Source organism: Nomascus leucogenys, chromosome 1a (assembly GCF_006542625.1).
Source record: "Nomascus leucogenys isolate Asia chromosome 1a, Asia_NLE_v1, whole genome shotgun sequence".
NCBI lineage: Eukaryota > Metazoa > Chordata > Mammalia > Primates > Hylobatidae > Nomascus > Nomascus leucogenys.
Window position 1 is genome coordinate 86787435 of NC_044381.1, and position 25029 is coordinate 86812463.

Sequence of the window (25029 nt, forward strand, 5' to 3'; positions counted from 1 at the left end):
TGCTTTAACTGCTGGTGGAGAATGGGGTGGGTTCCTGGAAATCTGCCTTTTAACAGCTGCTCCAGGTGATTCTTGTGCACACTTCAGTTTTTGGATCACTCTTCTAACTAGTCCATATCACATTTACATCCAAGTTGGTGGCCAGCTGTGCATGGTGGACTGGGCCATAGCTGCTATTTTTAGGTAGCCTGACTTCAGAACCAGGTTCTACCATGTATAGTTGTGATCTAAACATATTACTTGACTCAGAGTCTTCATCTTTACTATGGGGATAACATCATTCTACTTCACAGTGTTGTGATAAGACCCACTAAACCCCACTGGTGCATACCTATAGTTTATTTATTTATTTATTTTTTGAGATGGAGTCTCATTCTGTCACCCAGGCTGAAGTACAGTGGTGTGATCTCGGTCTCACTGCAGACTCCACTTCCTGGGTTCAAGCAATTCTCCTGTCTCAGCCTCCCGAGTAACTGGGACTACAGGTGTGCACCACCATGCCTGGCTAATTTTTGTATTTTTAGTAGAGATATGGTTTCACCACGTTGGCCAGGGTGGTCTTGAACTCCTGACCCCTGGTGATCTGCCCACCTCGGCCTCCCAAAGTGCTGGGATTACAAGTATGAGCCACTGCACCTGGCCAACATACCCACAGTTTAAAAAGGGTGATAAGGAAAGACACATACTATGACCGTCCTTGGGCATCTCCTCATAAGGGAGTGGGGAAAAATTTTATAGGGTTTGGAGCTTATGATGAATGATTTGGGGCTGGAACAAGGGGAAGCAGGAGTAGCTCTGGATTGAGTGTCACAGTGAAGCAAGGACAGTTTGGCAGCTGGGTTTCTCAGGAATATTTGTTCAGGAGGTAGGAGGAACCAGGGTATCACTTGCATCTGTGGTTTGCATTATGTTGCTATTGGACAGTTCTAGTTTAGATAATCATTGCTAGACTAGAGACCAGGGAGAAAAAAAAAGAATGTCTGGTGAAAGATTATCAGAGCCCTTCTAGAATTGGTGAAAGGTCATTAGGCTCCTCCCAAGGCCACACGTAGCTAGATGAAGCTCCTAGAAAGGGATCTTAAAACCATTCAAGTCTCTTAGAAATTTGCTCAGTTGTTTTGTTGGGAATGCAAAGTTCTTCTAGGAAGCAACAGCTATTTACACCAACCACAGTGCTCTACTCCAGCTTATATTTGGGACAGTTTCTTTCAAAGACTTCAGAGAATCTGATTCCATGGGTTTAAGGAAGGCCTGGAAATTGCATTGTTAAGCAGACCTTCCAATGGGTCCAACTCTGGTGGGTCTCTGAGTTTGAGAATCAGTGACTTTCAAAGTGCTTCTATAGGCTTGGTGACCCACTGTAAAGAACGAAAGAGGTGCCCAAGAGAGGGCATGAAATGGCCCTTTAAGAAAAGCCATCTGCTTCACAGAATGTCATCTGATGAGGGAAGTCGGGGAGAGGATTTAATGTGAGGCCAGGTGTCTGCACTCTCCCTGGGGCAGGGTAACTCCCGTAACACTCACCCTTTTAAGCCCACTTCCCTGTGTTAGTGTGTTGAGCTCCTTGGCTCAGGCCTGTGCTCTTCCAATCTTATTGTTCACCTACCCTTTAAGTGTCCAAGAGAGAATACAGTCATGGGTTCTTAGTTTCTGTTTCTGGTTGGGCCAGTAAAGCCCCTTCCTTATCCCTCTTTTCTGCTTATCACTAGAGACAGAAACTAAACACCCTGGCTTCAGGCTGCTAAAAGGCTAAAACAAAACAAAACAGTATTGACATTTCAGAATAAAGCTGTTATATCACTCTTTTAAATAAATCCCTTCAGACCTGCATGCCATCACCATTTTTTTCTTTTTTTTAAGAGACAGGGTCTTGCTATGTTGCCCAGGATGGGCTCCAACTCCTGGCCTCAAGTGATCCTCCTGCCTCAGCCTCCCAAAGTGCTGAGATTATAGGCATAAGCCACCATGCCTGGCCCCTATCATAATTTTATACTGATGATGATCCATTTTATTATTTTTTTAACTGTCACCTGGGCTAGAGTGCAATGGTGTGATCTTGGCTCACTGAAACCTCTGCCTCCCAGGTTCAAGTGATTCTCCTGCCTCAGCCTCCCAAGTAGCTGGGATTACAGGTGCCTGCCACCATGCCTGGCTAATTTTTGTATTTTTAGTAGAGACCGGATTTCACTATGTTGGCCAGGCTGGTCTCAAACTCCTGACCTCGTGATCCGCCCACCTCGGCCTCCCAAAGTGCTGGGATTACAGGTGTGAGCCACTGTGCCCAGCAGATTCATTTTAATACATAGAAACCAGCTTCTCTAATATGACAGAAATGTATATCATTCCTTTTCCATTGGAACTCGTTGTCATTCTACTTCACTTGCAGACTTTTATCACAATATAAGGTTTTTATAGCTGAAAGTGTTTTAAAACACTCTTTCATATTCTATGCATTAAAATTGTACATCTAAATGTATATAGTGAATTTTAATTTCCTATGAGCAAAACAACATAAACATAATAAAAATTTTGAGAATTATTTCATTTCCAAAGTAATTTTACTAGAAATACATCTCTTAATGAGGTAGACAGAGCTTTTATTTTTTATTTTTATTTTTTATTTTTATTTTTTTTTTTTGAGACGGAGTCTTGCTCTGTCCCCCAGGGTGGAGTGCAGTGGCACGATCTCGGCTCACTGCAAGCTCCGCCTCCCAGGTTCAAGCCATTCTCCTGCCTCAGCCTCCCAAGTAGCTGGGACTACAGGCGCCCGCCAACACGCCCGGCACGCCCGGCTAATTTTTTGTATTTTTAGTAGAGACGGGGTTTCACCGTGTTAGCCTGGATGGTCTCGATCTCCTGACCTCGTGATCCGCCCGCCTCGGCCTCCCAAAGTGCTGGGATTACAGGCTTGAGCCACCGCGCCCGGCAGACAGAGCTTTTAAAATACAACTGTGGACAAATAATGTTCATTGGGAGAAAGATATTTATACATGTAAGTGCTAAGGAATGTTTATATTAATATAAACAAGTATGTGGGGATGGATAGAGTTTTGTTACAGCAATGTCACTCGATTTTTAAAATTCCTTGAATGATAACAAATTATACTTGATACATTAGCCAGCAACTTGGTTATGTCTGTCTTTTTTTTTTTTTTCTTTTTGAGCTGGGCATGGTGGCATGCACCTGTAGTCCCAGCTACTCAGGCGGCTGAAGTGGGAGGATCGCTTGAGCCCTGCAGTGAGGTTGAGGCTGCAGTGAGCCATGATTGTGCCACTGCACTCCAGCCTGGGTGACAGAGCAAGACCTCGTCTCCAAAACAAGCAAAAAGATTGAAAACCATTTGATTTCTGAAAGGATTTGTTATCTCATCATGAGACTCACTGGCTTTCTCAATGCCACCCAATATTTCCAATTGTCCCTTTGTCTGGGGCCGCCGAGGTGCTTCTTTATCATTTGACAAAAAGAAAGGTAACCTCTCAGTCATCTTGAATCTTTGTCTAGAGGGGAAAGGGCTGTTACAAAGGAGATACCTGGGTCAGGCGCAGTAGCTCACGCCTGTAATCTCAGCACTTTGGGAGGCTGAGACAGGCAGATCACCTGGGGCTAGGAGTTCAAGATCACCCTGGCCTTGAATATGATGAAACCCCATCTCTACTAAAAATACAAAATTAGCTGGGCATGGTAGTGTGCGCCTGTAATCCCAGCTACTCAGGAATCTGAGGCATGAGAATTACTTGAACCTGGGAGGTGGAGATTGCACCACTGCACTTCAGCCTGGGTGACAGAGTGAGACTCTGTCTCAAAAAAAAAGAGACACCTGGACCATGGGAGAGTTCACCATCAAATCAAATTAGGAAAGAGTTCTTTTCGAAGTGGAGGATCTAGAATGGTAGGCGGGTCCCTTAAAATGGAATTCCAAGTACCCCTTGGAAAGTCATGCTGTGTTCCCCAGGGGTTCACATACCCCAGGCATTCACACACAGGCATGCTGAGCAGAGCAGGTGCCATGGTTAAGAGCTTGATGTAAAGATAACCTTGACCTCCTGGAGAGGAGGTGGAAGCTGCTTTTCATAACCCAGAGCTGCCTTGCCATTTTGCTTCTTCCCTTTAGAGAGAATGTCTCCTTGGCCTTATTTCCTCTTGTGTAACAAATTCCTTTCTTAAACTTCCCTGGATATGTCCTTAAGTTTTTCTTCAGCCTACATCTACAGTTTTTGTTTTTGGTTTTTTTTTTTTTTTTGAGACCGGGTCTTACTCTGTTACCCAGGCTGGAATGTAGTGGCATGATCACAGCTCACTGCAGCCTCGACCTTGTGAGCTCAAGCGATCCTCCCATCTCCACCTCCTGAGTAGCTGAGACCACACGTACAGACCACCACGCCTGGCTAACTTTTGAATTTTTTGTAGAGATGAGGTCTCATTATGTTGCCTGGGCCGGTCTTAAACTCCTGGGCTCAAGTGATCCTCCAACCTTGGCCTCCCGAAGTGCTGGGATTACAGGCATGAGCTGCTGTGCTCAGCCCTACATCCAATATTTATTTGTTTGAAACACAGTAAAAGTTTGAGGCTCTTTGGGATAAACTGCTTGGGTTCAAATGCATACTTGCTGTTGAAATTTGGATCCTTCCTTCCTTCCTTCCTTCCTTCCTCCCTCCCTCCCTCCCTCCCTCCCTTCCTTTCTTTCCTTCTTACCTTCTTTCTTTCTTTTTCTTTCTTTCGGCAGCAATTCTCCCATCCCAGTCCCCCTGTAGCTGGGACTACAGGCCCGTGCCACCACGCCCGACTAATTTTTTGTAGAGACGGGGTTTCACCATGTTGCCCAGGCTGGTGTCAAACTCCTGAGCTCAGGCAATCTGCCTGCCTCAGCCTCCCAAAGTGCTTGGATTACAGGCGTGAGCCACCACACCCTGCCTGGAAGTTATTTTCTAAGCCTCAGTCTCCTCTTACGAAAGCTTGTTGTGTTTTGGGGAAGTAGGTGGTTTAATGCACACAAAGTTCTGAGCATGTGTCAGGAACAGTAAGCATTTGATAAATGTGAGTTATTATTATTGGTATGTGGTCTAAATTTGGTCTATCTTTTAAATCTGCCCAGGACAGGAAATGCTTATAAAATGCTTTGAGACTCAAAAGATAAATCACTGTATCATCATGCTACTCTGCTCCTTATTAGCCTTATTTTACTGGGGAAGGTTGAGTAAGACAGGCATGTGCTGAGTTAGGGCTGTGGGGAGTATCAGAGCCTCAGAAACTAAGCAGGGCATCCACAGTGTCTGAGCCCCTCAGTCTAAACTTGGTTTCCATTTTACCCTCTGCTTCCCTGGCCAAGGCACTTAACTCCACTCTGTTCACTCCTCCATTCCATCCCAGAGTTGACCTTGGCCCACTGGAGAGCTCTTGGGCTTGAATCCTACACTGTCACTAATAGTTATTGAGCTTGGGAAACAAACTTCTCAGAATATATTTCCTCTACCATAAAATAGGATTAGCAGTACTTCTCTTAGGGCTGTTGAGGGGGTCAAATGAAAGAAGCCTATGGAACTCCTTGAACAGTACCTGGGCATATATCAGGCCTCCGATTATTCCTGAATGTTACAATTACAGTAGGTAACCATTAGGAAATCTTCTTGTGCCTAGTCATGCAAGGAAGATAGGCATGACCCAGGCAGATAAGACGGTTTCACATGTCTTTGCCAAAGCAGGGCCTAGTGCTGGAAGATAAGCAGGTTTGGCCTGCTTTGGTGAAAGGTTGGTGGGTGCTTGGGAATTTAATCTAGGGCAGTCAGGGCCATTTTGAAGTGGAGCTGCTTGTTTATTCAACATTTGAGATTTCACCTTTGTTGACAATAATACTCAGAAACATCATCCTCATCTATGAGGTGAGCTCTTTGGCAGCCATGTTTGTACCATGTGACCTCATCTTTGATTGGACCAGAATAGACACCTCACCCAAATGGGGCCAATCAGATTTTCCTTTCCAGGGAACTTGGAATTGAGACTCACATGCTCATTCTGGGATCTACCTTTTTTTTTTTTTTTTTTTTGTGAGACAGAGTTGCTCTTTCGCCCAGGCTTGAGTGCTGTGGTGTGATCTCGGCTCACTGCAACCTCCGACCCCCGAGGTTCAAGTAATTCTCCTGCCTCAGCCTCCTGAGTAGCTGGGATTACAGGTGCCCGCCACCATGCCCGGCTAATTTTTGTATTTTTAGTAGAGACGGGGTTTCACCATGTTGGCCCGGCTGGTCTCAAACTCCTGACCTCAGGTGATCCTCCTGCCTTGGCCTCCCAAAGTGTTGGGATTACAGGCATGAGCCACTGCACCCGGCCGGGATCTACTTTTGAATGGAATGGATGTGAAAAGTGGGTGATAGGGTGTGGTCATCTTCTCCCATATAGATTGAGAGGCAAGGAAAGCCAAGCTGCAGGAGGTGAGCAAATGACATAAAAAAACAGAGGAGGGAGGTGGAAATTGTATATATATAAGTTCTTGACAGTTCCCACTTCCTGTTTCAGACTCCTCCTCAGGCCTGAGCACATTCTGACCTTTGGATTTCATGAGACACTTCTGAATCCTTAACGATAAATCCATTTTTGATTGCTTACACTGGATTATGTTGTATGTTTTTTTTTTGGTTTTTTTTTTTGAGACGGAGTCTCGCTCTGTCACCCAGGCTGGAGTGCAGTGGCGCGATCTCGGCTCACTGCTAGCTCCGCCTCCCGCCTCCGCCATTCTCCTGCCTCAGCCTCTCCGAGTAGCTGGGACTACAGGCGCCCGCCACCACGCCCGGCTAATTTTTTGTATTTTTAGTAGAGACGGGGTTTCACCGTGGTCTCGATCTCCTGACCTCGTGATCCGCCCGCCTCGGCCTCCCAAAGTGCTGGGATTACAAGCGTGAGCCACCGCGCCCGGCAGATCATGTTGTATGTTAAGCTATTTTGCTCTCAAGTTACAGAAGCCAACTTGAGCCATCTTAAGCAGAGAGAGGAAATTAGTGGAAGGTGCTGGGGGCATCTCATGAGATCTGGGAGGTTTAAACAACCCAATTTTAGGAGGTGCTGGTACAAGGGCAGCCCTGAGTACTTCAGCCACAGATGGGAAAGCCAACTTTCTTCTCACCTGCTGTCATTAAGATGCTTCACCTTTGGGCCTCTCAGTTCAAAACTGCAAATTCATAGGGTAGAGAGAAACTCATTGTTCTATGATAAGACAATTAGTAATGGGTAGGGGTAGCTTTAGACAGCAGAGACATAGCTGCTTAAGAGAGTTTAACCATGAGAACAGGACATGACATTATCCAAGGACAGGGAGTGGCACTGATCAGCCAGTCCAAGTGATGTCCTGTACAAGCTGGTTTGCACACTTGTTTACAACTTATTATGAGCAGGAAACTGTGCTTCTCACTGAGAGGGGTGCAAAGGTCTGTAAAACAGGGTCTCTAATATCAAAGAATTTATAATCTGTCTACAAATAATCACATTCCAAGGAAGTCTGTGATAACTGCTAGAGGAGATGTACAAGCATAAAGTGCTACAGGAATTTAGAGAAAGGCGAGATACATTTGAGCAGTGGTGACTGTGGCCCAGATGTCAGACCAGGACATGGTTGGCAAATGGCTTCCAGAACAAAACACTAAATATGCACTTAACATGCCTTGTAATAACAACCAAAAGGAGCATTTATTTAAAATTAAATGTAAAATGCAATAAAGCAGGAATGTGTTTTTGATGGACTAATCCATAGCACGTGAGCCACACTGACATATACAAATGTACCAGGTCAAGAGTGGACACAAACCAATTGTGCCAGGGTTCTGTCTGAATTCCAAGGCAAGTTAATCATATTCCTGTGATCCTTAGTCCCAGCCCTGATTATAAGCCTTTGGTCGGCTTGTCTCCCTTGAATTCTCACCCCCACAGTATTTGTACATGTGGTCTTCTGGGCTCATGGCCCTTTTTGCACTGGCCATTAGAAGGCTCCTTCTAAGGCAAACACATTCTTAATCTGTGCACAGAATATTCCCTCCACATCTTGAATTTTTTAAAAACAATTTATTTTTAATTTCTAAAATGTTAAAATGTTTTCAGAGACTGGGTCTCGCCACGTTGCCCAGGCTAGTCTTGAAGTCCTGGACTCAAATGATCCTCCTGCCTCAGCCCCCCAAGTAGCTAGGATTATAGGTATGAGCCATTGTGCCCAGCTCTCCCTTCAAATCTTTGCCTCAACAAAAACCTGGGTGACTTTATCTGTTTTTGTGGTATCAACTGTCACATATATGGGAATTTTTCTCAACTTAAAAAAAAAATGGCTCATATTCGTCTCCTATGCTTTAGATGTATGCATCCTACTGCCTGATGGAATCTTCTCCTAGGATGGCCCAGAAACTTCCAAATCAATGAGCCTGAGTGAACTCATGGACATTACCCGTTCATTCTCTATTCTCTGACCCCTCTACTGCACCCATGCTACATACCCATACTCCAGCCTGGAAGTGAAATTTTATTCTTTTTTAAATAAAAAAATTTTTTTTGAGATGGGGGTCTTACTCCGTCACCCAGGCTGGAGTGCAGTGGTGCAATCTCGGTTCACTGCAACCTCCGCCTCCTGGGCTCAAGCGATCTTCCAACCTCAGCTTCGCCAGTAGCTAGGACTACAGGTATGCGCCAACATGCCAGGCTAATTTTTCTGTAGTTTTTATAGAGATGGGGTTTCACCACGTTGCCCAGGCTGGTCTTGAACTCCTGGGCTCAAGCAGTCGGCCTGCCTTGGCCTCCCAAAGTGCTGGGATTACAGGCATGAGCCACTATGCCCAGCTTGAAATTTTATTCTTATCTCTCCTTTATCTATTATGTCTAATTGATCACCAAGTTGTTATACTTGTTCTTCTCAATATTTCTCCAATTTGTCTCCACCCTTTGCTGCTGCCCCATCAATCCCATGATTGACTTAATGCACAATTATTTTTGCCTCACCGTCTGTGTTAGTTACCTATTGCTATGTGACAAATTACCCCCCAATTTAACCAGCAAACATATTATTTCATGTGGTTTCTGGGGGTTAGGAATCTGGGAGCAGCTTAGTGGGATGGTTCAGCATCAGGGTTGCTTGTGAGGTTACAGTCAAGCTGTCAGCTGGGGCCACTATCATCTCAAGGCTGGACTGGGGCTGGAGACTCTGCTTCCAAGCTCACTCACATGGTGTGGGCAGGACTCTTTCCTTGCTGGCTGTTGGCTGGAGGCTTCAGTCAGCCTCTGCGTAGGTTGCCTGAGTGTCATGATAGGGCAGCTGGCTTCTCCCCAAGTGAGTAATGTATATATTTGTGTGTGTGTGTGTGTGTGTGTTTGCAAGAGAGAGAGAAACAGAGAGAGAGAGAGAGAGAGGAAAGTCATAGGTTTTTAAAACCCAATTGCCAACGTTTTCACTTCAGCCATATTCTATTGGTTACATAGAATAAACTCAGTGCATGTGGGAGGGTATGTGTGAAGACCAGCATGTGAGGATCCCTAGGGGTCACTTTGGGGTTTGGCCACCACAATGTCAATTCACTCGTTTGGTAAAACAATCACTTGATTTTCCTTTGGGAAACAACTCCTCCCACATTGCCACGCTATAGTATGAGTGGGGCTGCCCCTCCTTCATTTCTGATGTAGGTCCCCATTTATAGCATGGGTCCTGACTGGCTAATGCTGATCAGCGCATCCGTTCTGCTGTGGACTGAAAGCTTGTGTCCCCTCAAAATTCACATCTTGAAATCCTAATCCACAATATGATGGTATTTGTAGGTGGGGCTTTTGAGATGTAATTGGGGTTAGATGAGGTCATGAGTGTGGGGCCCTATGGGATTAATGCCCTTAAAAAAGAGGAAGAGGCTGGGTGTGGTGGCTCATACTAGGTGTAATCCCAGCACTTTGGGAGGCCAAGGCAGGAGGATTGCTTGAGCCCAGGAGTTTGAGACCAGCCTGGGCAACATAGTGAGACCTCATCTCTAAAAAACAATAATCAAAATTAGCAGGGCATGGTAGTGTACGCCTGTAGACCTAGCTATTCTGGAGGGTTGAAGTGGGAGGATAGCTTGAGCCTGGGAGGTAGAGGCTTTCTCTCTGTCTTTCTGTGCATGCACCAAAAAAAGCCATGTGAGGCCATAACCAGGAAGAAGGCCCTCACCTACAACCCAACCATGGTGAGACCCTTATCTTAGATTTCCGGCCTCCAGAACCAGTGAGAAATAAATGCTTGTTATTGAAGTCATCCAGTCTATGGTAATTTGTTATCGCAGCCCAAACTGACTGAGACACAGTTGCTCTGGCCTTAGTGACAGACTCAGGGATGAGCAGATAACTCAACAGAAAGCCAGTGACATCGGGAAGTGTTTGCTGGAGTTCTGGAAAGGCTCTAAGAAGCTTCAACAGAAGCTCTTGGAAGGGATGCACTCTCTTCCCCTGGCCTACATGGTGTGAGGCTGTGAGGCTGGAGCTACTGGCATTTTGCCAATGCAAGGTGAACCAGCCTGGGAATGAAGCTGGTTCTCAGGGGAAGCAGAGCCGAGAAATGGATGCTGGAGACACCACTTGAACTCTCTATCAAGCTAAGCCCACAGTGTGCCTGTGTATAAAATGTTCAGTTATACTAACCAACAAATACAACTTTTTTTTTTCTTTTGAGACAGAGCCTTACTCTGTCGCCCAAGCTGGAGTGCAATGGTACAATCTCAGCTCACTGTAACCTCCACCGCCTGGGTTCAAGCGATTCTCCTACTTCAGCCTCCCAAGTAGCTGGGATTACAGGCATCCACCATCATGCCCAGCCAGTTTTTGTATTTTTGTAGAGACACAGTTTCACCATGTTGGCCAGGCTGGTATTGAACTCCTGACCTCAGGTGATCTGCCTGCCTTGGCCTCCCAAAGTGCTGGGATTACAGGCATGAGGCACCATGCCCAGCCAAAACTTTTCTTAAGGTTGTTATACTGGGATTCTGTTCCTTGTTATATAAAGAGTCCTAACTGGTTTTGGCCACTGTCCCCCACACAGCTTTTCCCGCCTAAAACATAAATCTGATCATGTTATCTCTTGTGTAAAATCTTGTGGCATCTACTCGGTGCCCACTGGGTAGAGTCCAAACTCATTAACATGGTAGTTGATATCTACTACCATCCTCCTAATGTCCACCTTCAGCCTCTTTTTTCCTTGCTTCTATTTTGAGCAACACTCAGCTATTTATACCATATACCCTGACATTAGGAATAGAGTCTTTGGCTGGAGCTCTTGAGGCCTAATCAGGAATTAGGACAGTAGAAGCCGTGAGAGTGGACTACACCCAGCCTGATCAAGGTAGCTATATGCCCTAGACCTAGACCCAGAAGCTGTCTTAGTTTTATGTGCTAATAATGGAGATGCTGGGCCTTTCCTGGTCACTGGCACCTATGGTCTGAAGTTATCTCCCAAAATTAATGTGTTAGAAATGCAAGTCCCAATTCAACAATGTTGAGAGGTGGGGCCTTTGGGGAGGGTTTAGGTCATGAGTGCTCCACCCTCATGAATGAATTAATGATGTTATAAAGGAGGTTGTTGGAGGGAACTTACTCCTCTTGCTTTTTTGTCTTCTGCCATGTGGGGACACAGCTTTCCTCTCCTCTAGAAGGTGCAGCATTGAAGGTGCCATCTTGGAAACAGAGAGTAGCTCTCATCAGATGCTGGCACCTTGGTTCTGGACTCCCAGCCTCCAGAACTGTGAGAAATACATTTCTGTTCTTTATAAATTACTCAGTCTGTGGTATTCTGTTGTAGCGGGACAAACAGACTAAGCTACTGGCTTTTAGTCAGGCTCCCAGTTTCTGTAGCCCTGTATTCCTAAAGGTATTTCACTGTGAATTCAACCAATTCTCTACAGAGCTCAATAGGATGGTCTAATTGCTTCAGCAGTGGGATATCTTAGTTCAATTCTCCTTAACCCAAGTCATGGCCCATTTGGATGAGTACTCAATATCCAAGCTCTTAAAAGAGGAGACTTTGTTTTAGGTACAGTAGCCAGGAAGAAAAATATGGTAGAGCTTCTCATTCCCTTCCATACTTTTTGTGCAAGAGTAAGCCACTTTTTTCTGGACTAAATATGGCCCACTTGTGGGTGGTCTGATTTATAGAACAGATAAGGTATCAAATGTTCTTCACTGGATTAATTCTGTGTACCTTGCCCCTAATAATTATATCAAGGAAGGAATAATTTCCAGGATTGGGGCTGATTTGGCAGAGTCTCTACAATGGCACTGTTACAAATTGCTTTAGGGAGTTCATGCTTTTGAGGCTTCCCTCTTGATATCAAAAAAGGAAATAGCCCTGTAATTAGTCAGTTTCCAGTTCCTGATAGCTTGTGGGGGTGGAGGAGGTTTAGAGGGTAGGCATTAGGGGGTGGTTCTTGGGTAGATATGGCCCTTGTCTGGTTACTTCACTTTTTCATAAATCCTTTGAGTGCTGTTATGGTTTGAATGTGTTCCCTAAAGTTTGTGTATTGGAAACTTAATCCCCAATGTAACAGTGTTGAGAGGTAGGACCTTTAAGAGGTGATTAGGTCATGAAGTCTCTGCCCTCATGAATGGATTAATGCCGTTATAATGGGAGTGGGTTTGTTATTGAGAGAGTGGGTTTCTCATGAAAGTGAGTTTAGGCCGGGCACGGTGGCTCACGCCTGTAATCTCAGCACTCTGGGAGGCCAAGGCAGGTGGATCACGAGGTCAGCAGATCGAGACCATCCTGGCTAACATGGTGAAACCCCGTCTCCACTAAAAAAAAAACAAAAAAATTAGCCGGGCATGGTGGCAGGCGCCTGTAGTCCCAGCTACTCGGGAGGCTGAGGCAGGAGAATGGTGTGAACCCGGGAGGCGGAGCTTGCAGTGAGTTGAGATTGTGTCACTGCACTCCAGTCTGGGCAACAGAGCAAGACTCCGTCTCAAAAAAAAAAAAAAAAAAAAAAAGAAAGTGAGTTCAGCCTTCTCCTGCTCCGTCTCTTACACACTCTCTTGCTATGGGATGCCCTCTGATCTAGGCACTCAAATTAGTAAGTTCATAGGTATTTTAAATATTGTACACTAAGTTAAACAACAACAACAAAAATCAGAATGTAACAATCTAAGGAAGTCAGATAGGTATATAAAGGTGAACCTGAGTAAAAAACTGGACATTAACAAACTCCATATATTTCTAAGAGAAATTACTTAAATATAGTTATTCTTTTGAAAAATCTTTAGAATTATAAGGTGAAGGCAAGGAAGTAACACTTTTTCGTGTGTTGGGATTTTTTTGGATAGCAATTTTTTTTTTTTTTTTTTTTTGAGACGGAGTCTTGCTCTGTGGCCCAGGCTGGAGTGCAGTGGCACAATCTCGGCTCACTGCAAGCTCTGCCTCCCGGGTTCACGCCATTCTCCTGCCTCAGCCTCTCCGAGTAGCTGGGACTACAGGCGCCCGCCACCACGCCCGGCTAATTTTTTGTATTTTTTAGTAGAGACGGGGTTTCACTGTGGTCTCGATCTGCTGACCTCGTGATCCGCCCGCCTCGGCCTCCCAAAGTGCTGGGATTACAAGCGTGAGCCACCGCGCCCGGCCTGGATAGCAATTTTTAAGCATCTGGTGATGTTTAGGAAATTTTCAGAAAAAACAGAAAAGTTGGTCAGAATGAATATTTTCTCCAAGCACGTAGTTGTGTAATGTTAAGTGAAAATAACAGTAAAAATTTGAATATATACTCATGATCATAAAATATTAAGACAAAGAAACATGGCAAATGCACATGGTTAAGTTTTAGGAATTAAGAAGCCCTCATAAAACCAAGTATATATATGACGATGATTCATATTTTGAAAACACAATTGTTCTTATAGAAAAACACGAAAGGGAAAGTTCAATAATGCTAAGTAGTTTTCCCTTAGGGGCTAGGAATAGGGATGACTTTAAAAAATCTCATATCTATGTTTTAAAAAACGATGAGGTACTACTTTTTTATTGAAAAACTTTAAACGGAAAAAAAAAAAAACTCCACAAAAAGGAAATACAGCAAACTACAATCAGAGGTTGAGTTGCTGAGACAGGGTTGTGTTTTATTCTTTCAATATTTTTGACCGGGCGCGGTGGCTCACACCTATAATCCCAGCCCTTTTGGAGGCCGAGGTGGGTGGATCACGAGGTCAGGAGTTTGAGCCCAGCTTGGCCAATATGGTGAAACCCTGTCTCTACTAAAAAATACAAAAAATTAGCTGGATGTGGTGGCATGCGCCTGTAGTCCCAGCTACTGGGGAGGCTGAGGCAGGAGCATCCCTTGAACCCGGCAGGCGGAGGTTGCAGTCAGCCGAGATCGCGCCACTGCACTCCAGCCGGGCGACAGAGCGAGAATATGTCTAAAAAAAAAAAAAAAAAAAAGATGAGGTACTACTTTTGTACTGAGAAACATTATTTATTTATTTATTTATTTATTTTTTATTTTTTTATTTTTTTTGAGACGGAGTCTCGCTCTATCACCCAGGCTGGAGTGCAGTGGCGCGATCTCGGCTCACTGCAAGCTCCGCCTCCCGGGTTCACGCCATTCTCCTGCCTCAGCCTCTCCGAGTAGCTGGGACTACAGGCGCCCGCCACCACGCCCGGCTAATTTTTTGTATTTTTAGTAGAGACGGGGTTTCACCGTGGTCTCGATCTCCTGACCTCGCGATCCACCCGCCTCGGCCTCCCAAAGTGCTGGGATTACAAGCGTGAGCCACCGCGCCCGGCCTATTTATTTATTTTTGAGACAGAGTCTCGCTCTTTCGCCCAGGTGGGACTGCAGTGGCGCTATCTCGGCTCACTGCAAGCTCCGCCTTCCGGGTTCACGCCATTCTCCTGCCTCAGCCTCTCGAGTAGCTGGGACTACAGGCGCTCGCCGCTGCGCCTGGCTAATTTTTTGTATTTTTAGTAGAGACGGGGTTTCACCGTGTTAGCCAGAATGGTCTCGATCTCCTGACCTCGTGATCCACCCGCCTCGGCCTCCCAAAGTGCTGGGATTACAGGCGTGAGCCACCGCGCCCGGCCTCTGAAAAACATTAAACAGAAAAAGAAAAACCCACAAGAAGGAAATACAACAAAGTACAGTCAGAGGTTGAGTTGGTGAGACAGGATTGTTTTTTCCTCTTTCAATATTTTCCTGTTGAACATTTTTCCTATAATAAGCATATATGTGTACTTCTTTTTATAACAGGAATCAAACTTTATTTTAAAAATAAAGATCAAATCCCGTTTCTTTGTTTTCAGTTTTTCTTTGTTTACAGTTTTATCTGACAAAGGGGGTTGGGTGGAACATTCATAGAGCAGTTGAAAATCTAGGAATCAGTTCAAGGGTCAGAAAACGATTTTTAAAAATAATTTAAAATTTTTCTGTTGATACATATTATTTATACATACTTAGGGGGCATAAGAAATATTTTATTACATGCATAGGATGTGTAATGATCAAGTCAGAGTATTTAGGATATTCACTACTTTGTGTATTTATCACTTCTATGTGTTGGGAACATTTTAAGTCCTCTCTTCTAGCCGTTCTAAAATATAAAATACATTGTTGTTAACTATATAGTCCCCTATTCTGTGATTGAACATTAGATCTTATTCCTTCTATCTAACTGTATGTTTGTACTTACTAATCAGTCTCTCTTATCTCCCCCACCCCATCAGCAAATGTTTTCTGTAAAGGACCAGATAGTAAATATTTTAGGCTTTCAGGCCATATGGCCTCTACTGTAGCTACTCAGCCCTGCCTTTGTAGCACAACAGATATAGGCAATAAGTAAATGAACAGGAGTGGCTGTGTTCCAAAAATTTATTTATTTATGGATACTGACCTTTCAATTTCATATAATTTTCATGTGCTATCAGATATTCTTCTTCTTTTGTTCCCCCACAACCACTTAAAAATGTAAAATTATTCATTTGCTATATAAAAACAGATGAGAGACTGGATTAGGCCCATAGGCCGTAATTTGCTCACTTCCGAATTAGATGAAATGAGGATGGCAACGAATGAAACATAACACAGCTACGCTGAAAGTCTCCAAGAGAGATGCCAGTAAATTTTGTGTTTATTTCAATCTGTGATTTCTTTGCATCTTTTTTCCTTTAAAGATTTGCTTCTAGGCTGGGTGTGGTGGCTCATGCCTGTAATCCTAGCACTTTGGGTGGCTGAGGCGGGTGGATCACGAGGTCAGGAGATCAAGAGCAGCCTGGGCAACACGGTGAAACCCCGTCTCCACTAAAATACAAAAAATTAGCCAGACATGGTGGCGTGTGCCTGTAGTCCTAGCTACTCGGGAGGCTGAGGCAGGAGAATTGCTTGACCCTGGGAGGCGGAGGTTGCAGTGAGCCGAGATCACACCACTGCACTTCAGCCTGGGTGACAGAGAGAGACTCCGTTTCCAAAAAAAAAAAAAAAAAAAAAAAGATTCGCTTCTAATTTGGATGTCTTAGGAAAAAGATGCCAAGCCATTTTGTTGAAACATTAATATAAGAATAGGACAACCTGAAAAAAATGCTCATGCAAATCCAGGTCTATAAATATTGAGTCTTTTTGGTGCTGTGCGTTTCTGGAAAACATGAATAACATACATGAATCAGTGATGACTGTATAACAGGGGTATAAACAGAATATTGTAGGATCACATAGGAGGAAGAGTAATTCTGATCATGGAAGATGACTTTGTATTTATTAGAGAAATTGGTAAGAAACAGTCCAATAGTGATATGGTTGGGCTCTGTGTCCCCACCCAGATCTCATGTTGAGTTGTAATACCCAGTGTTCGGGGAGGAACCTGGTGGGAGGTGATTGGCTCATGGGGCGGGTTTCCCCCATTCTGTTCTTGTGATAGTGAGTTCTCACAAGACCTGATGGTTTTTAAAAGTGTGAGGCACTCCACCCCTTGCTTTCTCTCTCTCTCCTGCCGTCATGTGAAGAGAGTGCTTGCTTCCCATTTGCCTTCTGCCATGATTGTAAGTTTCCTTAGGCCTCCCAGTGATGCTTCCTGTACAGCCTATGGAACTGTGAGTCAAGTAAACCTCCTTTCTTCATAAATAACCCAGTTTCAGATAGTTTTTTATAGTAGTGTGGGAACGGACTAATACAAATAGGGAGACTTGAGATTAGATGGTTGTCATGGCAAAAGCCAACACTGCAGAAGACAAGTGTTTTAAAATATTGTCTCTAGGCACTACTAAGGAAAAATTACTTTTGTGGAACTCATAAAATTTTAAATAATAAATAAATAAGAGAAAAGGGTTCATTAAAAAATCGGTCCTTAAGAAAATCAACACCATAAGCTGAAGGTAGCAAATTTTTCCATGGTGTACAGCACCATCCTTTTTTTTTTTTTTTTTTTTTTTTTTTTTTGAGGTGGAGTTTTGAGCCCGGGCTGGAGTGCAATGGTGTGATCTCAGCTCACCACAACCTCCGCCTCCCAGGTTCAAGCGATTCTCCTGCCTCAGCCTCCCAAGTAGCTGGGATTACAGGCATGCGCCACCATGCCCGGCTAATTTTGTATTTTTAGTAGAGACCGGCTTTCTCTATGTTGGTCAGGCTGGTCTTGAACTCCTGACCTCAGGTGATCTTCCCACCTCGGCCTCCCAAAGTGCTGGGATTACAGGCGTGAGCCACCACGCCTGGTCAGCACCATCTTTTTGCTTTTCACCCCCAGAAAATCTTTTCCAGATTACTTTTTCTTATTGCAGCCAAAATAAAGTGTAGTTGTTTGCTCCTTCTCCAGTTGCACTGCTTCACTTTACTAGCCTTAAAAACAAAACAAAAGGCCGGGTGCGGTGGCTCAAGCCTGTAATCCCAGCACTTTGGGAGGCCGAGGCGGGCGGATCACGAGGTCAGGAGATCGAGACCATCCTGGCTAACACGGTGAAACCCCGTCTCTACTAAAAATACAAAAAATTAGCTGGGCGTGGTGGCGGGCGCCTGTAGTCCCAGCTACTCGGGAGGCTGAGGCAGGAGAATGGCGTGAACACGGGAGGCGGAGCTTGCAGTGAGCCGAGATCGCGCCACTGCACTCCAGCCTGGGGGAGAGTGCAAGACTCCGTCTCAAAACAAAACAAAAAACAAAACAAAACAAAAAAAGTGGTAGTGAGTGAAATAAAAAGAGTTGCTTTCACAGTAAACATAAAATGTAGAAAGTAATCGGAAGACTTGTTTATTATGCAGAAACCAAACAAATGTAATTAAATACAAACTGGTTTGGGACAATTTGTGCATTATAAAATGCCAATGTTCATCAGGCCAACAACTAGGTAACATTTTTTTCTTTTCATTGAACAAATACATTAAATACATATTGTGTTATAAACCTATTCTTAACTCCCACATCATAGGTAACTAACTTCACTGAGGCTCTTTTTATTTGTACCTACAACTATGAATGGACAAGCTTATCCCTTACAAACTATCCAAGTTTCAGTTCTGAGTGCCTAAGGGCCCCTGAGGTCGAGTTAAGGGTCAGTTGCTCTCCTTCTTCCTGAACTACTTTTTCTCTGTTTAACTCTAGTTGCAAGCATGCAACTCTACATTCCAGGCACTTCTCAAAAATGGGGTGCACTGGACTCTACATAAAAGCATTAAAGCAAAGTTAACCAATTTCTTTATGCCTAAGTTTCTAGGTCTACCAACCTTATCGGGACAACGCGGGAGTTAATATGGAGGGCTGTGTTTCACACCCACTTTGAAAGCACGGCATTCTCTGTTTCTAAAGAATTGTAAACTTTCATGTGTTACATTACAGAAATCTGAACAGAGAGGATTAACCAAATACCATTTGGACTTAAAAGCAGCTTGAGGCCGGGCGCGGTGGCGCATGCCTGTAATCCCAGCACTTTGGGAGGCCGAGACGGGCGGATCACGAGGTCAGGAGATCGAGACCATCCTGACTAACACGGTGAAACCCCATCTCTACTAAAAATACAAAAAAATTAGCCGGCGTAGTGGCAGGCACCTGTAGTCCCAGTTACTCGGGAGGCTGAGGCAGGAGAATGGCGTGAACCCAGGAGGCGGAGTCCCCAGATCGCGCCACTGCACTCCAGCCTGGGCGACAGAGCAAGACTGTCTCAAAAAAAAAAAAGCAGCTTGAAACCTCTTCCAGCCCCTCTCCCAGAGTGATGGACATGCAGAAATCTGTATTCCAGCCTCAATTCACGACAGCCTTCTAGCTGCAGTCCCATTTTCAACATTTCATCAGTCAAAATCCTTTCATTTAAAAAATACTTCAGTGCCTTAGTCTTCGCACTACAACAAAACCACACAGCTGTGGCATGGTTGAAAAAATAACTCGAACATCTAGGAGCTCCCCGCTTTGAGGGCAAATTTAAATTGCAAGCAGCAACAGATAAGGAAAGGCCAGGTATTTCTGCAAAGCTAAGTTTCTCCTAATTAGTAATCTTCTGGGTGTCTAAGAAAAACTTTAGATACAAGAAGGGTTGACACTTTTCTCCGGAGACTCCTCTGGGAGAGATGATGATGAACCGAAAGCCAAGGACTTAGCAGGGGCGAACGACGTCAACAGATGTCCCTCCAGACTCTAGCACCAGCCGGCCGCGCCCAAGCGAGTTCCCGCCCCCGACCCCACCCACCGCGAGCGGAGGGGTCGGTCACTCGCACTGTCAAAGAGGCCCACGTCCTCCTAAATTTCCGGCCCTCCCAAAACTTCCGTCTTCCCTAGGTCCAACGGGGTGGACCCAAGGCCCAGGGGCGTCCCCGGAAGTGACGCCGGACGCGCCCTCCATTTTGTGGAGCGCCAGAGCTGCTAAGTGCGTCAGTTGTGGAGAGGCGTAGACGAGTTAAGTCCTGGTCTGCGTGGAGGTCGACGACTCCGTCGCAGACTACGGACCTGTCTGGGTCTCAGCCGCCAAAGACCCCGTCCGGTAGGTGAGTGGCTCACTTTGAGGGCAAGCCTTCTCGGATCGAGGCTTCTTCATGGCCGCTCAGATCGTGAGCGGCCGGGGCTGCTCTCTTTGCGGAGGACGGCGTCTAATGAGCGCAGTTGATTCGAGGTGGGCGCTGGGGCACGTCTCCCTTTTGGCATACTGTTTGAGGGGTACTGAGGTGGAAGGGCGGTCACTGTTAAGGTCGTTTTTACACAGCGGTTGTGCGCCCCTCCCTGCCAGTCTTAATGTCTTCATCTCCTGGACACGTAGAGTAGTGGGCCGCGATCTCCCTGACTTTGCTGGCGATGCGGCTGGGCCTTTTGTAGGGCGGCCGCAGTGACCCCCCCAGAACGGTGTTGCTGGGAGGAGGAGGGAAAAAGGAATTTGTTAGGCGCAGCTCTGCTGCCGCTGATTCCACCGCCGCCATTTTGTGGCTGCAGAGCGCCCGCCCGCTGCTGTTGGCGCAGGCGCGGTCGAGGCGTCGCGAGATTCCGGCTTCCACCCGCTGTGACGCGCCCGCGAGGCCGCCATTGGGCTGGCTTTGCGGAGGGCGGGGGCGGCTCCGCCCGCACTTCTCGGCCTTTCCTAACTGCGGCAGATGGGAGGGGGCCGGAGAGCCCGAAGAGTGTGCGGCTGCGCAGTTGGAGAGGTGGCAGTGGGCGTTGCGGTTGCTGCGGTCTGGGCCCAGTAGCGGACCGTGTTGGGAGGGAGCTGGGTTTTAATTTTGTCTGCAAGTAACCTGGCCTCATTGGAGGCACTCTTGGCAATCTGGTTCATAACATCACTGGGTAAACATTTTATGCCGTTGATGTTTTTGATTCTTTAATCAGGCGTTTCTCTGTGACAGTCGTTGCTATTATCTCGATTGAATTACTTTCTAATAGGAAGTACTAGCCGGACATCATGAGTGGCTGTCGAGTATTCATCGGGAGACTAAATCCAGCGGCCAGGGAGAAGGACGTGGAAAGATTCTTCAAGGGATATGGACGGATAAGAGATATTGATCTGAAAAGAGGCTTTGGTTTTGTGGTAAGTGTTTAGAACTAGGTGAATTATTTGCTAAGTAGGTAGGGTTTTGATAAGCAGTTGTTTTCGATCTTGAGTCCGGGTAGAATATTTGCCTTCAGAAAATGTTACCCAGCCTTGTGTCTGAATTTTATTGAGGCTGAAAACAACTTTAACTTGCCGGCTCACTGGAACCCACTCCCCGTGGCTCCTTGATTAGGTTTTACTGTATGGCAGTGTCGTTAAGATACTCTTCCCCTTTTGTCTCCTGATTTCAGTGCTCTTAATGTGTTGTAGAATACTCTTCTAAAGCCAATGTTAAGAGTCTTATTCTTACATTTTAGGAATTTGAGGATCCGAGGGATGCAGATGATGCTGTGTATGAGCTTGATGGAAAAGAACTCTGTAGTGAAAGGTGAGACTCCTGTGTAACTAGATAACCCTGGGACATAGAGCAGACTGGGTCTGCTGGCATATTTTTCTAAGTAGATTTACGTAGCTTAAGTGTGTAACGGAGATTTTTCTTCCCTTTTTGTAGGGTTACTATTGAACATGCTAGGGCTCGGTCACGAGGTGGAAGAGGTAGAGGACGATACTCTGACCGTTTTAGTAGTCGCAGACCTCGAAATGATAGACGGTAGGTGAAGGGTGGATGGCTGCATTGAAGAATTATTGTAGGGGTAGCATTTAAGGTTCAGGAGTCATTAACAGTGATGATTCCGTGTCCTGCCGTGTAATCTGTTCTTCTATTCCCACGTTAGCCCATTGTTCTTGATGAATCTATAGATTTGTGTCCATAGAACACAAATCTATTGACGGAAGTTATTAGAATGGGTTGTCATATCTGATGGCTTGAACTTGCCCACAGTTGAACACAAGTGCTGTCATTGCATTTCTTCCATTGTGAATACGAATTTTCTTCCTCAGAAATGCTCCACCTGTAAGAACAGAAAATCGTCTTATAGTTGAGAATTTATCCTCAAGAGTCAGCTGGCAGGTTTGTTGAAATACAGTTTTGAGTTATTTTAATGTGGCTTTTTAAAAAAGTTAATGGGTAGTTAATGTTTTACTGTTTTATTAAAAGTAGTTTTATCTTAAATTAATGGATTTAATGGAATTGTAATTTTAAACATTTAATTAAATGTAATTTGGGGGATATTTTGAACTTTAATATTAGTGATCAAATGTAAATGTTTTGAGGATATTTTTCTTGTTTTTTAAAATCAATTTTTAACCAAATATTAAACCCTTTATTTGCCAGCCTGTCTGTGTCGTTGGCCTTATGACGAGGAGTGCCTGTGGGTTATCCTAATCGTTGTCTTGGTCACTCTTGGTTGGGCCTGGTTGACTTTGCCAGTCAGCTCCTACAGTGATCAGTTGGCCACCTCTAGATCTGTGTTTGCCGGTCTAGACGTTATCGGTGCACTTCCTTGAAGTGCCAGGTTGCAGCGATCCCAGAGCGTTGATAACGTGATCTGATCCCTAAGTTGAGACCTGTCTTCCTGTAACGCTTCCGAATAAGAGGTCCGGTCGAAAAGAGTTGAAAGATACGAAATTAGGTGGTCGTTGGAATCCTGATCGCAGTAAAGTGGTCCTTGGTAACTGCTCGAGTAGAACATGTCTGCATCCGCCAATAGTCTGCTAATAGGGAGGGCTGTGCGATTAAAGGCTTCCATCGATTGGGTAGTGTCCTTCAAGTGGGTGGCGAAGAGCCAGTCGGGCATATGTCATGAAGGTTTCTCCGACCGATTAATGGTTTGCTGCTTGACTAGCCTAGGGAAATAATAATAAAGGTAAAGTAAACTTTTTTAATGACATATGGGGCACAAAATAACTGGTGTCTTGTAAATGTTCTGTTTTTTTTTAAATAAAACTTCTCTACTTTAGTCTTTACTTTAAAAATATGTACTGTTTCCTTTTTTGTTGTTTTTTTGTTTGTTTTTTTCTTTTGTACTGAGCTCAGCATAGACTAATACTACCTTAATGTTAAAATCTGAATTTCTTTTAGCATTTTGCTTAAAAGCAATATGCTATTTGCTTATTCCGTGCCCTGGCATAGATAATTTTTGAATTCTGATAGAATACAAGTGTGGTAAATGCCATGTTTGTACTTTATCTAACATCTTCTCTTTCAGTAGTCTTGTTTTTTTTATATCATGTGATTGTTTGTGTGTCCCCTTTCCTCTTCTTTGCTTAACACAATTATCTTGTGTTAAGGATCTCAAAGATTTCATGAGACAAGCTGGGGAAGTAACGTTTGCGGATGCACACCGACCTAAATTAAATGAAGGGTATGTACTGGAAACTGAAAGTCTTTAAAAATACCCTGAAAATTTTACTGTGAACTTAGTTTTGAGGACTTAAAATTTGAATATGTTAGAATGCAGAGATTCTCCAGGGACAATTTTGCTGCTTCCTGCCTCCCCCCACACCTTTGGCAGTGTCTGGAGACATGTCTGGTTGTCACAACTGGTTGAGAGAGGATGCTGTTGGCATGTAGTCAGTAGGGACTAGGCATCCTGCTAAGCATCCCATGGTGCATAGGGAACCCCCCCAACAATTAATTGACTCAAAGTATAACAGTGCCAAAACCTTGCTCTTTTAATGCTGTGTTATCCAGAAATAAGACTCAATAGTAGCAATAGCAAAAGTGAACATAGAAACGACTTACCTAGACTGCTGTGTGCAATGTGTGAGACTACAGGATGTGTATACTTTAAAAGTGGCTTTTTTCCATTTTAGGGTGGTTGAGTTTGCCTCTTATGGTGACTTAAAGAATGCTATTGAAAAACTTTCTGGAAAAGAAATAAATGGGAGAAAAATAAAATTAATTGAAGGAAGCAAAAGGCACAGGTATCTCTAATTTTTTAAAGTCAAAAGTTGTATTTAATGGGTTTGTTGTAGAGTCTTATCTAGGCTGATTTCTTTTCATTTTTCGTAGTAGGTCAAGAAGCAGGTCTCGATCCCGGACCAGAAGTTCCTCTAGGTCTCGTAGCCGATCCCGTTCCCGTAGTCGCAAATCTTACAGCCGGTCAAGAAGCAGGAGCCGGAGCCGGAGCCGGAGCAAGTCCCGTTCTGTTAGTAGGTCTCCCGTGCCTGAGAAGAGCCAGAAACGTGGTTCTTCAAGTAGATCTAAGTCTCCAGCGTCTGTGGATCGCCAGAGGTCCCGGTCCCGATCAAGGTCCAGATCAGTTGACAGTGGCAATTAAACTGTAAATAACTTGCCCTGGGGGCCTTTTTTTAAAAAACAAAAACCACAAAAATTCCCAAACCATACTTGCTAAAAATTCTGGTAAGTATGTGCTTTTCTGTGGGGGTGGGATTTGGAAGGGGGGATTGGGTTGGGCTGGATATCTTTGTAGATGTGGACCACCAAAGGGTTGTTGAAAACTAATTGTATTAAATGTCTTTTGATAAGCCTTCTGCTCACATTTTTGTGAATGTCTGAAGTATATAGTTTGTGTATATTGACAGAGCTCTTTTATAACTAAAGCAAATTTAATTTTTTTGTACTAGAAAAAAAATTTGAACATTTTAGTTCCTGGTTATAAAAATACGTTAATTCAGAATTAGTTTAATGCCTCAATTAAACTAATTAATAGCTTTGGACACTTAAAAGAGCTCTAAATTTGCTTGTACATAAAGGCTTAATTTGTTTTCCTTGTTAGGGTCAAGGGTGTCCTCCACTCTTTAACAGCTGCAGGACAGACACATTAAAGCAGCTGTTTGTTATTGATAATAAAATATTATAAAACTACTTTTTGTCTGTTTGTCTGAAGACGTCCTATGCTGATTACTTCTCGTCCTTATACAGTAGATTTAAAGCACAGAACACATCCAGAATCCTGGAGTTGGTTACGGTCTCCTTTTAAAAATAATGTTTTTGACGTCTCCAGGCTAGTCAAAAGATACAGAAGTAAGTGAATGCTAAAATCACAATTGTTGAGTTTTCTTTGTGTCTGTGGCCCCCCATCTATCCCCCCATGTTTTTCCTTTATCTTCTGACTTTATTGGCATCAAGTTACTTAAGCTTTCAGAGCCAAGAGGAGGATAGTGTGGGAAGCAGTGTTTCTTGCCTGCCTTAAAGATTATGACAGGTTTTTTTGTTCTGTTT

At 44.4% G+C, this 25029-nt stretch overlaps 1 protein-coding gene across 6 annotated transcripts in view; it reads left to right on the plus strand.

Moving 5' to 3' along the window:
* SRSF5 (serine and arginine rich splicing factor 5) overlaps window positions 1-24672 on the plus strand; it is a 47764-nt gene extending 23092 nt beyond the window's left edge. The window contains exons 2-9 of one of the 6 annotated variants that reach the window (XM_012504392.2): window positions 18773-19911; window positions 20795-20939; window positions 21260-21330; window positions 21454-21552; window positions 21843-21912; window positions 23133-23206; window positions 23658-23768; window positions 23857-24672. In XM_012504392.2, coding sequence (XP_012359846.1) covers window positions 20814-20939; window positions 21260-21330; window positions 21454-21552; window positions 21843-21912; window positions 23133-23206; window positions 23658-23768; window positions 23857-24124 — 819 coding nt within the window. In that variant the 5' untranslated portion in view covers window positions 18773-19911; window positions 20795-20813 and the 3' untranslated portion in view covers window positions 24125-24672. Of the gene's footprint in view, window positions 1-18772; window positions 20037-20794; window positions 20940-21259; window positions 21331-21453; window positions 21553-21842; window positions 21913-23132; window positions 23207-23657; window positions 23769-23856 lie in introns of those variants that run through there. The other 5 variants (XM_012504395.2, XM_012504393.2, XM_003263629.4 and 2 more) reach the window with 5 other exon arrangements.
* The last annotated feature ends 357 nt before the right edge of the window (window positions 24673-25029 follow it).